The following is a 15,570-nucleotide window of genomic DNA, read 5'->3' as shown; positions in this document are numbered from 1 at the left end:
TATGCCTTTTTTTGTGTATATTTTGATATGCTTTTATTTTCCACAAGCTACTAACCTTATGCATTGTCCTTGTTTTATGTTGCAGATTAATATCTTTTCAAGAATTTGTAGCATTTGAATCTGTCCTGTGTGCCCCTGATGCTTTGTTCGTGGTGGCATTTCAGCTGTTTGACAAAGCTGGCAAAGGAGAAGTCACTTTTGGTAAGGGGCATGAGTGTGTGTGCGCGTACCTGTGTAAGTGTGGACTTCTGCAAACTTTTTTTCCCCCAAGAGTGAAGTGTATGGACATGCTTTTAAGAAGTAACCATATTCCTCTTAGCAAAGATGACTGAATGTTTTGGTGTTTCAGGTTGAATATCTTCCTATTTGAAAATATATGTTCCTGGCTTAGTAAATTTGATATTCTGGTTTGATTTTTAGATGGGGGAAAGTGTGGCATGACTCTTCACAGAGTAATGTGAGAGCTGAACAGGACTTCAGTCCACTCCCTCTACAATCACTAGAGCCTCCCCTCTTAAGGAACAAAGAAGTAAACACACTGCTGGAGAACAGAGTTACTCATACACCTGATACTACTTGTCTTTACCTGGTCCTCATGGAGTTGTTTGAGTACCGAGGCAGCACACAAGATGGTGGTTCCTAGTGGTACAGGAAGAACCTGGTTCTTCTAAACATTACGCTCCGACATAGCTGTGTGCCGGCCGTGCTGCTGCCTTTCTTTATTTGGAAAGGCAGATGTTTTCACGGGGATTAGCTGCAAAGCTCCAGAAAACCCTCAAGTCTTTTAAGCACTTAGAAAAAGAGGAAGATCGGGAAGTGGTAGGACAGTTTTTTTTTTTTTTTAATAAACTGGCTACTGAAGATAATTTTTGACAGAAATGACCATGTTTCCTTTGGACTATATGTGTGGTGTCCAGCATATGTGTTCTGTGCCTGTAAACCAGTGGTAACATTGCCCGTGAAGAATTTTAGAGTCCCTTGGGTATAGGCAGCCCTGGTGGCACGGTGGTTAAGAGACTGGCTGCTAATCAAAAAGGTTGACAATTTGAATCCACCAGCTGCTCCTTGGAAACCCTATGGGGGAGTTCTACGCTGTCATATAGGGTCACTATGAGTCAGAATTGACTCAGTGGCAACAGGCTTGGGCATACGGATTGTGCTTTCGGGGGATGGTTAATGTGCCTATTTTAAATGTTTTCATTCAGTTTTCAATGCATTTGACCTCTGGGCTTGTCTTATTTGATGTATTGTGGGGGAAAAATACAGGTGTGAGGAAAATACAGATTGTGTAATAGAGCATAGATTCTGGATTTGGGTACACTTAACCACTTCCAGCGTAGGAGATTTGTGCTACCAATCTTCAGACCCACCCCTCCATGCTCATTTGACATGACAAGATTATTTATAGTTAGATCAGCTAGGGCAGATGCAAAAAATGATATATTTGCCTAGTTTGGTCTCATATCATCTAGAAGCTCAGATGCTTACCTTTAACATGTTGTGAGGATTGTTTAATATTTAAAACTCCTTGGGATAATTTTAGTTTTTTTTCCCCCATCACTTTAATCCTTTCAGCTGCCACTGTAACCACAACTTTTCCATGCAACATCAACTTCTTACTTCAGTTCCAGTTTATTACGTAAAAAAATGCCCCCATTAAAATCTTGAAGTGATACATGAGCAGCTAGCTTACGGTGGCAGTGATTTTGGAAGTAGAAGCCAGTTTGATGAAAATATTATGATAGCTTTTTCCTGGGATGAACAAAGAGAGCCTGTAGATTTGCGTGTGTTCAGTGCCGGCTGACTGGACTGGTGCTTGGGTCAGCACAGGAGCGTTCTCTTATCTCCCTGCCTTCCCCAGGAAATCTGGACAGGAGGAACAGGAGAGCTGGGTTGGAGACGGGAGGACTGAAGAATGGGCTTCAGAGGTGTTCCTTGATCCTGATCAGTCTTCCCTTCCTGGGTGTCAAGCAGCAATGATGCCAGTCAGCATCAGCCATACCACACTACTGGCCCTGGTGGAGGAAATAAATAGGAGATTTTCATTGGCGCAGGGAGAGATGTGTGTGCTAGTGTGTTAAAAGAAAAGAGTAAGTGAAGAAACAGGCTATGAGAGATAGGAATCACCTGTGTGTTGTAGAAAGATGAAAAGTTGGGTAGTTTCGTTTGCTTTTCTTACTAGCTGCTTATTGGTTGGTGGTTAGGAAATGTCAACTTTCTGAACCATGTTTTCTTCATCTATAAAATTGAGATAATATCTACCTTACAGGGCTGTGTGTAGATTAAAGATCTATTGCCTGTAAAGGTGCTATCTGGAAAACAAAGACCTTTATAAAGATATTAGTAAAAGAAGTGGCTTGAGAGATCGAAGAAGGATTTCCTTTTTGTGGGCATGTGTGAGTTGTGCTTTGTTCTTTGGGAAGCCCTTTATTTTTAACTTGCAGTTTTAACCACTGACCGATTAGCCAATAATTTGCTGGCCATTTGCTGTATGTTGAATACTATCCTGACCCTGAGGAGTTAAGAGACAGGAAGCTCCAGTTTTCTTACTTCGAAGAGCTAATATTTGGGTTTGAAAACTTCAACACATGCAAAAAGCAATTGCAAAACAGTTGTGTTACATCATTAGTTGCATATGACTGTTGTGGAATAAAGTACAGTCCCTTCCTCCAGTACCCTGCCTTCCACAGGTATTTTGTTTCAGAGTTTGTCTATCTCGAAAACATGCACAGAGTATGCTCGGTGTACGTTTATGATGAACTGCCAGGGTCCTTACCCTGTGGGTGGTCATAAAAGGTAGTCTGGGCTTTTCTAAACTATCGATATCTATTTAGGATTAAACTGAAAGAGAAATACATAGTATATAGAAGAACAGATACCCAAATGAACAAGTAAACAATATCGTGGGGGTGTGGCAGCCTAAGGAGTGTACCTTTAGAAATAGGTACCTTTAAAAGAGCTAGCACTAAGCATGTTTTCCGGGAAACCCATAGTGGAGTTGGACAGAAAAGAGGACTTGACCTAGCCAATCTTAGTTTTATAAACACATGGGATGTTACCGTTGGGTGCTGTTGATTTCAATTCACAGCGACCTCGTGTGACAGTAGAACTGCCCATAGGGTTTCTTTGGTTGTAATCTTTATGCGAGCAGATCACCAGGTCTTTCTCCCATGGAGCTGCTGGGTGAGTTTGAACAGCCAACATTTTAGTCAGCAGCTAAGCACTTAACCATTGCTCAACCGGGTCTCTTCTCACCCATAGTATTAAGAGAATGAAAATCCAGATCTGTAACTGGGCAGTCTGTCCATAAGAGGATGTTCGATATACATCCAATGGCGTTCTTTACTCTGGTTACTTCCTGAGTTCCATGTAAACTCTTCACCCAAGAATGACCCTTTCACATTTCAGAAGGTTGTCTTCCTCTGTGTGCATCTTTGGGAGGGATAAACATGGAGAGGAGAGAGAAAGGCAGCTCCGTTTTTACCTTCCAGATTGGCTGAGCAGCATTTTCACACTATGCAGAGGCTCATCTGGGTCCTTCCTGGGGCTGCAAGGGAAGGCTTGGTGAGTGGCCTCTGGAGCCCCCGTGTCCCACAGCCTTGCATTTCATCCAGAGTGGGAACAGTTACTCTTATGTTTACATATTGGGTTTCTACATAGACTTTGTTTGATGCAGCAGTTCAGTGTGCACCGATGTTTGTCAGCAAGCCCGTGTTCATGCCCTGACTCGCACTGATTCTGGTACACGATAAACAGAACTCAGACAGAGCAAGGGGCAGATAATCAAGGGTCACATTTCAGTGAAATCAGGCCCTGTTTTCTCTGAGGCCTTGTTTATGTTTACCATATTTTCAGGTCTGGATCTCTCCCTGTGTTTGCTACAATGAAAAGATCTTGATTAGGCCAATCTTGTTCCTTTGATATATAGTTCATTATAGTCTCCTATTTCCTTTGAGGGAAAATTTATCTCCAATATTCTTGCTTTTACCATGCTTTTTTTCATACCTGATGTTTATGAGTACATTTTGAGATATCAACAGGTATAAAATGGGATATCCATGTGAGTTGTAAATTCTATTTAATGGTTTGCAGTGATGTATGCGTAGAGAAAAATATTTATTCTAAATGTTTTCATTTGAATTTTTAGCTTATTTTACGGACAGTAAGGAGCCCTGATGGCAACAGTGGTTAAAGCGCTATGCCGCTAACCAAAAGGTCAGCGGTTCAAACCTTCAAGCCGCTCTGCAGGAGGAAGATGAGACAGCCTGATTCCATAAAGATTATAGTATTGGAAACCCAGTGGGGGCAGTTCTGCTCTGTCCTATGGGGTCGGTATGAGTGGTAATCGACTAGACAGCAGTGGGTTTGGTTTATATGATAGTGATTTGTTTACTTACCTTTCATTTTAAAGTATGCCTTTTTGAAGTATAATATGAATTTAGAAAAATGCACAAATCGTGAATGTACATCTCGATAAATTTTTACACCGGTTTTACTACCATCCGAATAGAAAGAGAATGCTGCCAGCACTCCAGAGGCCTCTTCCCAGATATTGTATCCCACCCTCAGCAGGAACAACTGACGTGTATCACCATCAGTTAGTTGGTTTTGCCTGTTTTTAAACTTAATATAAAGAGAACATTATAGAATGTACTCTTCAGGTCTGGTTTCTTGCTCAACATCTTGTTTCTGGATCATACTAAATCTGTACATTTAGCTTCATTCAGTAGGTTGTCAGTTTCCTGAAACGGTTGTACCAGTTTACACTCAAACCAGCAGTATATGAGAGTTCCAGTTATTCCATGTCTCTGCCAACACTTGATATTATCAGTCATTTTTCCTTTAATGATACCTCATTGTGGCTTTAATTTCTATTTCCCTGATTTCTAACGGGAAACCCTAGTGGCATAGTGGTTAAGAGCTATGGCTGCTAACCAAAAGATCTGCAATTCGAATCCACCAGGAGCTCCTTGGAAACACTGTGGGACAGTTCAACTCTGTCCTGTAGGGTCTCTCTGAGTCTGGAATTGACTCCACGGCAACGGCTTCGGTTTTGTCTTGTTTTTTTGTTATTACTAATGATGCCCTGCAGAGTAGTCCAAGCTTATTCTTATTGACCCTCCTTTGTAGGTGACTTTTTGTTTATCCCTAGCTGCCCTTAAAATTGTCTCTTTATCTTTGGTTTAGGCAAGTGTGATTATAATATGTCTTGGTGACTTTCTTTTAAAAGCCACCTTATATGGAGTTCGGTGAGCATCTTGGATAGATATCTTCTCATCTTTCATAATATCAGTGAAGTTTTCTGCCAACAAATCTTGAGCAATTCTCTGTATTTTCAGTTATCCCTCCCTGTTCTGGTACTCCAGTCACTCATAGGTTATTTCTCTTGATAGAATCCCACATGATTCTTAAGATTTCTTAATTTTTTTTAATTTCTTTTATCTGATTTTTCTTTAAATATATTGGTGCCAAGTGCTTTATCTTCAAGATCAGAAATTCTGCCTTCCATGTGCTCAATTCTGCTCCTCTGACTTTCTATTGAGTTGTCTAATTCTGTAATTTTATTGTTAATCTTCTGAATTTCTGACTGCTGTCTCCCTATGGATTCTTGCAGCTTATTAAATTTTTCATTATGTTCCTTAATAACCTTTTTAATTTCTTCAGCTGCTTTATCTGTGTGTTCCTTGGCTTGTTCTTGTATTGCCTGATTTCCTTCCTGATGTATTGAAGGGTTCTGTATATTAATATTTTGTATTCTGCATCCAGTAATTCCAGAAAGGCACTTTCATCTAGAAGATCCCTTGATTCTTTGTTCTGAGATCTTGTTGAGGCAATCATGGCCTTTTTCTTTAAGTGACTTGTTATTGACTGTTGTCTCCTAGCCATCTATAAGTTGTCGTACTAGTTTATTTTATGTTTGCTTACTGTATCGTACCTTCTTGCTTTGTTTTGTTTTCATATGCCCAAATGGATTGCTAGTGTGAGCTAGCTTGATTATTTTTGCCTTTGGAGCACTGACATCCTGTTCCCCAGATGGCTAGAGCTGTTATCAGGTATATCAGTCTCGGAGTCCATTCACTTTTCTTACCTGAATTCAGCTCAGGTGTCCAGGTAGGTGATCATCAAGTATGTGGTACAGGCTCTGCCCTACAGTCTTAGAGGAGCAAGGATGATTGGCATAGGTACTGGTATCTGGTTGTAGCAAGGGTTCACACTCTGAACAAGACAGGGGGCTGAGAATCATCCCCCAAGTGTCTCTGAAGAAAGCATGTCCCTGTCCCCTAGAATGTACAGGTGGGTGGGTTCTGCAGATGGACCATGGGCACCCATTGTTTTTGGTTGTAAGAACTGGGAGGTACCATTATCTTTGGACCCCTGTTATGGGTGGCTGTGTGACCCAAGAGGAGCCATCAGTCCTTAGTCCCCTGATGTTGCTAGGTGAGGAACCTGTTTAATAGTCAAAGCGGTGTCAAACATCAAACACCCACCTCTTCACTGCACAGCTGAAACAGTTGTAGTCTGCCAACAAGGGCCTATTCTCCTGAAATAGGCCCACACAGGTCCATGCATGGGGGAAAGGCACTCAGAGTCCACGGACTATTTATGCCTGGGCAGGAGCTGCTTCTGTCCTGAGCTCCCCGGTTAGTGGAGCTGGCAAATTATCTTTTCCCCTAATTACAAATTTATTCCTTTTCCAAGGCCAGGAAGTTGGCTCTAGGTGCTCAACAGGGCCTATCTCAGGTCCAGGGAAATCAACAGCCACTGAAGCTGGTTTGGGAGGAGGAGGGTGCTGTAAAATATATGCAAGTACTCAGCTTTTGCCAAGAGTACCATTCTTCTCTGGTTCCGGAGGTGTTAGTAGGCTATATGGCTGGCTGCTTCTCCCTGAGGAAACTGCAGTGGAATGTTAGTATCAGCCGGCTGCAACCGCTCCTGGGAATGGTGTCTGAGGGCTCTCCGCGATTCAGGTCCAGTAACTCCTCTGAGCTCCTGAACCATGTCTTCGTCCTCCTGCCTCCAGTTCATTTTCTAATTTTGCTTTTGATGTTCAGGGCTCCTAGACCATCATAAATATATTCGTTTCACTTGTTTTTTTGGGTCTTTGTTGTAAGAAGGCTTGCTGGAAGCATCTGTCTATTCCACCATCTTGCCCCCGCCTCCTCATATAGTGTTTAATCCTCATAACAACCATACGAGGTGGTGCTTTTGTCCCTATTACAGATGAGAAAAATGAGGACCAAAAATTCATAAAAGTCTAAGTTCCCACAGCTAATCACAGTCATGGGAGGAACTTAGATTGGAATCCAGTGAGGCCTGACTCCAAGGTGTGGGCCCTTAGCTGCCTTACTTCTGAGACCCATACCCTGGGTGCATGGACCAGGGAATTGCATAAGATAAGGACTTGAGGTTGAGGGAAGCCTTCTTCATGACTCAAGTGGGGCCGGCAGTTCACCTTCGTGCTTATTGCTTGTGGGGATTATGCTGTGGCACCTCCAACTCTTCTCTGAAGTCCTCAAGTCAGAGTCCCACTGCAGCAGAATGAGGGGTACCCACAGCTGCTTTGGAGTAGGAATTTGGGGCTGTCTGCCACCATGGAATACAAAGCCAGATTGTGGGCGTAGAGTGACGTAGATGAAGTGGTAGTGTGAAAAGAGAACAGGGTTGGGCACCAGGATCTGGGTCAGTAAGCATGTGACCACGCCACGCTTTGACAGCGATTGGCCCTTTCCCCATCTGTCAAGTGATTTAATCAGCATCTTTACCAGTTACCTATTCTGTGTAAGATACTGCACTAGGTGTTGCCTGCATCCAAAGGTAAGTAAGACCCAGGTCCATCTTTAAAGAAGGAGACTATCCTCCTGGAATATGAAAGAAGTTTACAAAAGGCACCAAAAGTCACACAAACAGGTATTAACATTCAAAATGTACCCTGGAAGTGAGGTGGAGAGAAGAGGGTTTGGAGTAGAGTAGACCAAGTGAACAAATGCTTAGTTAGAGTGGAGGGTTGTTGGGGGGGATGTGTTCAAGGCCTCATAGGGAATTCAGTATATGGAAATTTTAGGGGAAGAGGGCAAGATGAAATTGTAAAGGTAGATTGGTGTCCTGTTGAAGATGACCTTGAATATCTAGAGAAAGAGGTTAATCAGTTAATTCTTTAATTAATTCAACAAATTAATCTGTTCCTTAATCTAGCAAATTAATTAATTCAGCAGATATTTATTGAGCAACTATTATGTGCCAAGGCTGTTCTAGTCATTTGGGATACGCCAGTAAGTAAAACAAAGATTTTCTCTCTCATGGGGCTTACATTCTAACAGAGGAAACACAATAAACAATAAACAGAATGAATATGCAAATTATATAGTTCGGCGATAAGTGATAATGGAAGAAATAAGTAGAGCATGGTAAGAGGGGTTAAGAGTAGTGAAACAGATGTGGGAATGAGCTGCTATCTTAAATGGAGTATTCAGGATTGGCTTCATTGAGAAAGTGACTTTTGAGCAAAAATTTGAAAACGGTAAAGGGACTTGCCATATAGATATGGGGATGAGGGAGGAGGGTAACTGTCCCAGGGAGAAGGAATGGCCATTGCCCAGGTTCTAAGGCTGAATGTGCTTGGTACTTTCGAGGAACAGCAAGGCTGAATAAGGCTGAGGGAACCCCATAAGAGAAGAGCTCAGGGAGGTAATGGATCTCATCAGGTAGGGCCCTGTAGGCCAAGGCAAGGACTTCACCTTTACTGTAAGGGAACTAGGGAGCCATTGCAGGGTTTTGAGCTGAGCAGTGACATGATCTGGTTTATGTTTTAACAGTATCACTCTGACTGTTGTGTTGAGAATGGGCCATAGAGAGGCCAGGGTAGAACAACAGAGAACAGCAATAATCCAGTTGAAAGATGAAGGTGGTTTGGATCAGGGTGGGTGGGGAAAGAAGTGGAGATGGGGAGAATTGGTTAACTTCTGGCTATAATTTAAATGGAGAGTCAAGAGTTTTCTGATGGATTGGATGTGGAGTATATGAGAGAGAGGAGCCAAGAATGACTCCAAAGTCTTTGGCCAGATCAGTTGGAACTGTGAAGCTGTTATCAGCTGAGATGGGGAGGACTGCAGGTTTGGTTTTAGAGGCTAGGGAAGAACAGGAGCTCCCTTTTGGAAGTGTTAGTTTGATATGTATTGGATATTTAAGTAAGGGTGTCACATAGGCACTTAGCTATATGAGTGTGGAATTTGGGAGAGAAAAATTTGTGAATTATCAGCAATTGGTGTTTAAAGCCATTGAACTGGATGAGAGTATCAAGAAAATAAGCAAAACTAGAGGTATGTCTTGAATGCTTACTACAATGTAGGACTGGAGATAGCAGCAAATAAGACTAAAAAATTCCTTGCTTCTTTATATTTTAGGGTAACAGGCTGGAAACAAATAAAATACAGTGTGATGTCAGGGTATACTATCTATACTGTAAAATAGGGTAACTTTTTTTTTTTGGTAGACAGGGATGGAGGCTCTCTGAGCAAACCTTGAGGAGGGACTGAAGATTTGTAAACACTGAGGTGGCATGATATGGACTGTGTATCTCAGGAAGAATTGGAGCTATGGGGGTCTGGTGGTGGTGGTCACTTGGGAGATTCCACATCAATCAAGGTCATGAATGCTTGTACTAGAGCTATGTCTCTGGACCCCTCCAGGGCCATTTCTTAAAATGAATCTATATGAGTTGGCTCCCAACTGGTTGTGGAATAAGAGGAGGGTCAAAAGAAAGCAAGAAGGACCAGGTAGTACCCATTGAGCTTATTCTGCTACAAAGATGTGTTGCATACTCTCATGAGAGAAGGAAAGTGACCATCATTTTTAGATATCTTTAAATTTGTTGATCACTTACTGCATTTTTTTTTTTTTTTTACATACCAACCACTGGGCTAAGCACTGCACATGTAATTTATTATTTAATCCTCATAACTTTAGAAGATTGATACTATTATATTTTTTTTCTGATGAGGAAATGGGTATGGAGAGGTTTAGTAACTTGGGCACAGCCGCAGAGTTGTATATGTGGAGCCAGGATGGCAGCTTGATTCCGCTGACTCTGATTCACTGTGCCATACTGCCTCCCTCTGGTGGTGTTTATACTCATGAGCCATCTAGTGAGCCCTTCATAATGGAAGTGGGTATGTGTCAACCCACACTGGTTTCAGGATATATCAGATGTTACCCATTGCCATAGAGTTTATTGCAACTCATAGCGACCCTATAGGCCAGAGTAGAACTGCTCTGCAGGATTTCCAGGGAGCAACTGGTGGATTCAAACTGCCACCCTTTTGGTTAGCATTCATAGCTCATTGTAGCTCTTAAGACCTTTGCCAGCAGGGCTTCATATAGATAAGACATTTGCCAATTTAGCGTTTTTCCCAGTGAGACCAATTACATCAGTCATATTGTGCGACCATCACCAATATCTGATGCTAAGTTTTCCATACACTGGAATGGTATTCTGCCATAAAAAGAAATTAAATTCTGATATATGCTACAACATGGATGAACCTTGGAAATATTATGCTGAGTGAATTAAGTCAGACACAAAAAGGCAAATACTATATGATCCCACTTATATGAAACATGTAGAATAGGCAAATGTATAGAGTCCAAAATTTATTACTGGTTACCAGGGGGTGGGGAAAGGAGGGAACGGGAGTTATTGGTGAAGGGGTACTGTATTTCTCTTTGGGGCGATGTAAAACTTGTGGAAATGGATAGTGATGGTAGTAGCAGAACATGGTACTGATGAGTTAAACTGTTGTCTTAGTCATCTAGTGCTGCCGTAACAGAAATACCACAAGTGGATGGCTTTGACAAAGAGAAATTTATTTCCTCACAGTGTAGTAGGTTAAAGTCCAAATTCAAGGCATCAGCTCCAGGGGAAGGCTTTCTCTCTCTGTCAGCTCTGGAGGAAGGCTGCCTCTGTTCGAGGAGCATCTCAGGCACAGGGACCCTGTGTCCAAAAGATGTACTCTGCTCCTGGTGCCGCTTTCTTGGTGGTACGAGGTCCCCAACTCTCTGCTTGCTTCCCTTTCCCTTTCCCTTTCCCTTTCCCTTTCCCTTTCCCTTTCCCTTTATCTCTTGTGAGATAAAAGGTGGTGCAGGCCACACCCCAGGGAAACTCCTTTACCTTGGATCAGGGAGGTGACCTGAGTAAGGGTGATGTTACAATCCCACCCTAATCCTTTCAACATAAAATTACAATCACAAAATGGAGGACAACCACACAATACTGGGAATCATGGCCTAACCAAGTTGGTACATATATTTTTGGGGGGACATAATTCAGTCCATGACGACTGCCAAACTTTGTTATATATATTTTACCACAGTAATTTTTTTTTTTTTTTTAAGGCAAGTGGGAACCACCATAGGTTTACTTGGAGGACAAGGACAGAGTCAAAGTGATGCTTGCAAATAATTTTTTGTTGCATTGATTGGAGTGAGCAAAGCTAGGGACAACATGCCTGTGATCATTTAGTCTTCACAGTGTGTTCGTGAAGCAAGCAGGTAGTCATCCCCATTTTGTGAGTGGAGGAATGAAAAGTTCGGTTTAAAAGGATTTACCTGGCGTTTGAGCATGTTGGGGCAGACACAATGTGAAGGGTAGTTTTCCAAACACTTTGATGTTACCAACTTTTTTAATTAATGATGCTGCGTAGCAAAACATTTTCATAGCCAGTTTTAAGAAACAGTGTGTGTTCGTGTATTTAATGAAAGTGTTAATGTGAAATATGTGGCACATCATTTCATGATGCTGATTGAAGACATTATCTTGACTATGTACATATTCCTGTTTATTGATATTCCTTCAGTTGTATCTGTAATAGGCAACATTAATAGTCTTGTTCAATAGATACATGCCACAATATAGGTGAACCTTGAAAACAAAACGCTGAGTCAGATAAGTCAGTAGTGTAAGACACCAATCCTATTTTTGTCTCATGAAAGTTACAATTTGACCCTCTAAAAATCCTGTAGCATAAGTATTATACCATAGCATCTCCCTTGGTTAAAATCTATTTTTTTCATTACATGTCTTTCTCTTCCTCTTGTCTTCTCTGAATTTTGGATTACAGTGAACAAAATTTCATGACATAAGTTTTATATGCAAGTTTAAAGTTATCATTCCTAGTATATGAACATAAGGACTCAATTTCATTATCCAGATACTGTTGGTGGTGGTAATGATGGTATGTGCGTGGGTGTGTGTGTGCGTGTGTGTCCTAGAAAAGTGTCAGGACTCCATGGATTGCCACAGTTGTTTGTAACATTAGCTGGGCATTTTTTGGAGAGAGATTGCACAGCTTTAAATCAATCGCAAAGGGATCAGTGATCTACTAAAAGGCAAAAACTGCTTTTTATAGAGAGGCTGTTGAACTAGTAAATATATATTGTACTTAAGATTTTTCTAGAATTATTGTAAAAAAATTGATTGTGGAACTGTTTTTGTGTAACTTAAAAATAAAATAATTATCAGTCTTTGGGTCCCTTCTGATTTTGAAGGCAAAGAAATATATCCAAACAATCCATCGTGTAATACTAAAAACAGGTTTAAAAAGCCTTTTTTTTTTTCTATAACTGAAATAAATACAGAGCCATTAATGAATTAGAAAAAATAGATTAAGAGCCATTGGTTGGCTGTCTAACAAAATCTCTGAAAGGGAATTTGTTCCGTCTTCATGAGGTCCGGAATGGAAGAAGCTAGTCCACACCTTGTGCCACACTGGGAAACCTCAACAGCTTTGCTACTTCAGCTTGGTCATTTGGACTGGAGTCCAGAAGAAACTAGCCCAGCTTTGCCTTTTTACTGGGAACTACAGTGCCCTTTTATCCTTTAATTTTCACTATTGAAAGATATTGCAAGTTTAGCTCCTTTGGAGTAGTGTCTACTGTTTCTGTTAATAAGTGTTCTGTGAAAAAGGCTCTCTCCTAGTAGAAAATTGAGTCCCTGGGCGGTGCGAATGGTTAACATACTTGCTGCCAGCCGAAACTTTGTAGGTTCAAGTCCACCTAGAGGCACCTCAGCAGAAAAGCCTGGCAATCTACGTCCAAGATACCAGCCCTCAAAAGTCCCATGGAGCACAGTTCTACTCGGACATTAATGGGGTCCTGATAAGTGAGAACTAACTTTACAACAACTAGGAAGAACAAAATAGAAAATCATAAAGCTTAAAATTTTTAGTATATCAAGGCTCTGTGAAGACCCACAGAAAGTAAATCTATAGGCAGTCAGTCCCAGGGTTACAAACATCCAACTTATGTACAACCCATAGTTAAACCAACTCCCATAAAATCTATTATGTTAAAAATACAAGGTTCATAGGATGACTTGTAATACTTTGTGATGCTCATTAAAACATTATTTTTACTATATTATTAAGTTTTAATGTATTTGGAAGTGTTTCTTTAATATTTTTAATGCATAGAAAGGTACACTATATACTAAAACAAACATTTGACTAACTGATGTTAGATACGAACCATACCTAACTGTTCCAACTTGCATACAAATTCAGCTTAAAGGCAGATTTAGGAACGGAACTCGCTCGTAATCTGGAAACTACCTGTTTATAACTGTTTAAATTAACATTTATCAGACTCATTTGAACAGGACCTTTCTTTTGTGTGTGACACCTAAACAAAATCTACAGAACGAACAAGGCAAATTCTAAGGTCCTTCTCAGCTAGTTAATTCTCTGACCTGTACATTGTTGTTGATAGGGTCCATTTCTAGGTTCACAGTTAGATTTTGTCCAGACACACCTGCTGTGACAAAAAACGAAGTTAGTGTGCTATGGGAAAACAGACATGCCACATGGCATGAAGAAATGTGTGGAAACAAACCACTTCGGTCATTTTTATTTAGATAACAGAAAATGATGAGAACCAAAAGTATGGAAATGATGAGTTCTGAAGATGAACACTCAAATTTCACGTTAAATATAAAAAGCCCAAGGAATGCCAGGATTGGACTAGAAGAGGACAAACCTTCAGCCATAATTTTTTAAGCTTACTGGGAAGGAGATTGTTCATTATTATCTTTGTAAAGACACCTGGAAAATGAAATACTCAAAAAAGATGAGAAGAAAAATGGTTGAGTCAGAAGGGGGCATTATTTGGTGGAAGTTTTCTGTTAATATTTGGGGGACTGAAAATGCAGGCACAGATAAGGTTTTTTTGTGTGTGTGTGGTTTCACAAAAATATTTTGCTGAAAGAAGCATATTGTCCTACAGTAGATTTTATTTTATTTTTGGATCTGAGTATATCTTCTTATACACACACACACTCCAAAACTAAATAAGAATTTCAGATAAGAACAGTGTGAGTTTTGAAAGTAAACAATCCCAACATTGATAAGAATTGTGGCATGCCTGGGTACTGAATATCTTGTCAGAAACCCTAGAGACTGTTCAGAAGCTGTTCCAGTTCATTGGGTCAAAAATCCATTATTTACAAAAAGCTAAATGCGGATTTGCACGATTGACCGTAATGGCTTCAATTTTGAAAGATAGTAGTATCAGAGAGCACTTCCAGTTGGTGAGATAATTTGAGAATTGTCCATGCTCAGATGACTAAAATATTGTACTTTTTGCTACTTCATCACTCCGTTCTTAAAATGGGGAGGGTAAAAAAAAGGGCAGGCCTGTTGAGAAGGCGGAAGAATGTCAATTGGAGAGTAAATGACAATAACCCTGTGAAGCCACTCCTTAGTTAACTGCTGCCTGAAGGTTAAGCATTCTTTAGAAGACTGTCAGGGTGTGGAGAGACTTGGTTCTCTCTCTCTCCCTCTCTCTCTCCGTCTCCCTCTCTCCCTCTCTCTCTGTCTCTCGTGTGTGTGTGTGTGTGTGTGTGTGTGTGTGTGTGTGTGTCTAAGTAAAAGATGAAGGGAGAAGAGAACACGAAAAGCGAAAAGCTAGTTCTAGAACTTGGAGCATCGAGAAAATTCGCCTATTTTAAACTGTACTGCTCATTTAAAAATAGTAAAATTATACCATTATTCTTTCAGTACGAGAGAGAGATAAAAATACAGTTTTTCTAAATTGGAAAATTTGCTGTAATCTTGCTGCTAATGACTTGATTTCTTCCAACACTTGCAAGGCAGAGTTTGCTCTGATAGGTTGATAAAGGAAACAAAATCAAGAACATATTGGAAGTTCTCAGAGAAAATTACAGTTTAGGTGTATGTTGGGGGTGGATAGTTAGACATTTTAATTGAAATAAAACAGTTTTATACTAATATGGGATCACTGTGGGTGTACATTTGTAGTACATCTGCTTTTGAAGCATTTAAGTAGGGTTAAATGTATGCTAATGCTTTTGCAAGAAATTATTTTTGATAACATCCGTCTAAGCAAACTAGCATAGGAAATTGACTTTTAAAAACAATATAGATGTTACACTTGCATTTAGAGAATGAATTAAGAGCCTTTGTACTGCTTTAAGGATTTCGAAGAGGGGAAGTTTTTTGGTTGTGTTTTTCTGCAGTGGTAGTGAAAGGTAATAACACAACAGATGACTAAAAAAAACCCCTA

General features: G+C 40.5%; 1 protein-coding gene across 2 annotated transcripts in view; it reads left to right on the top strand.

Annotated features, from left to right (window-relative positions):
- Window positions 1-15,570, top strand: part of SLC25A13 (solute carrier family 25 member 13) — a 240,578-nt gene that overhangs the window by 102,800 nt on the left and 122,208 nt on the right. The window contains exon 4 of one of the 2 annotated variants that reach the window (XM_010587255.2): window positions 86-201. The exons of the other annotated variant lie outside the window; for it this stretch is intronic. Within the exon in view, the coding sequence (XP_010585557.1) occupies window positions 86-201 (116 nt within the window). The remainder of the gene's footprint in view (window positions 1-85; window positions 202-15,570) is intronic. 2 annotated transcript variants of the gene reach the window in all.

Source organism: Loxodonta africana, chromosome 8, assembly GCF_030014295.1.
Source record: "Loxodonta africana isolate mLoxAfr1 chromosome 8, mLoxAfr1.hap2, whole genome shotgun sequence".
Taxonomy (NCBI): Eukaryota; Metazoa; Chordata; class Mammalia; order Proboscidea; family Elephantidae; genus Loxodonta; species Loxodonta africana.
This window is presented reverse-complemented; position numbering and strand designations above follow the sequence as displayed.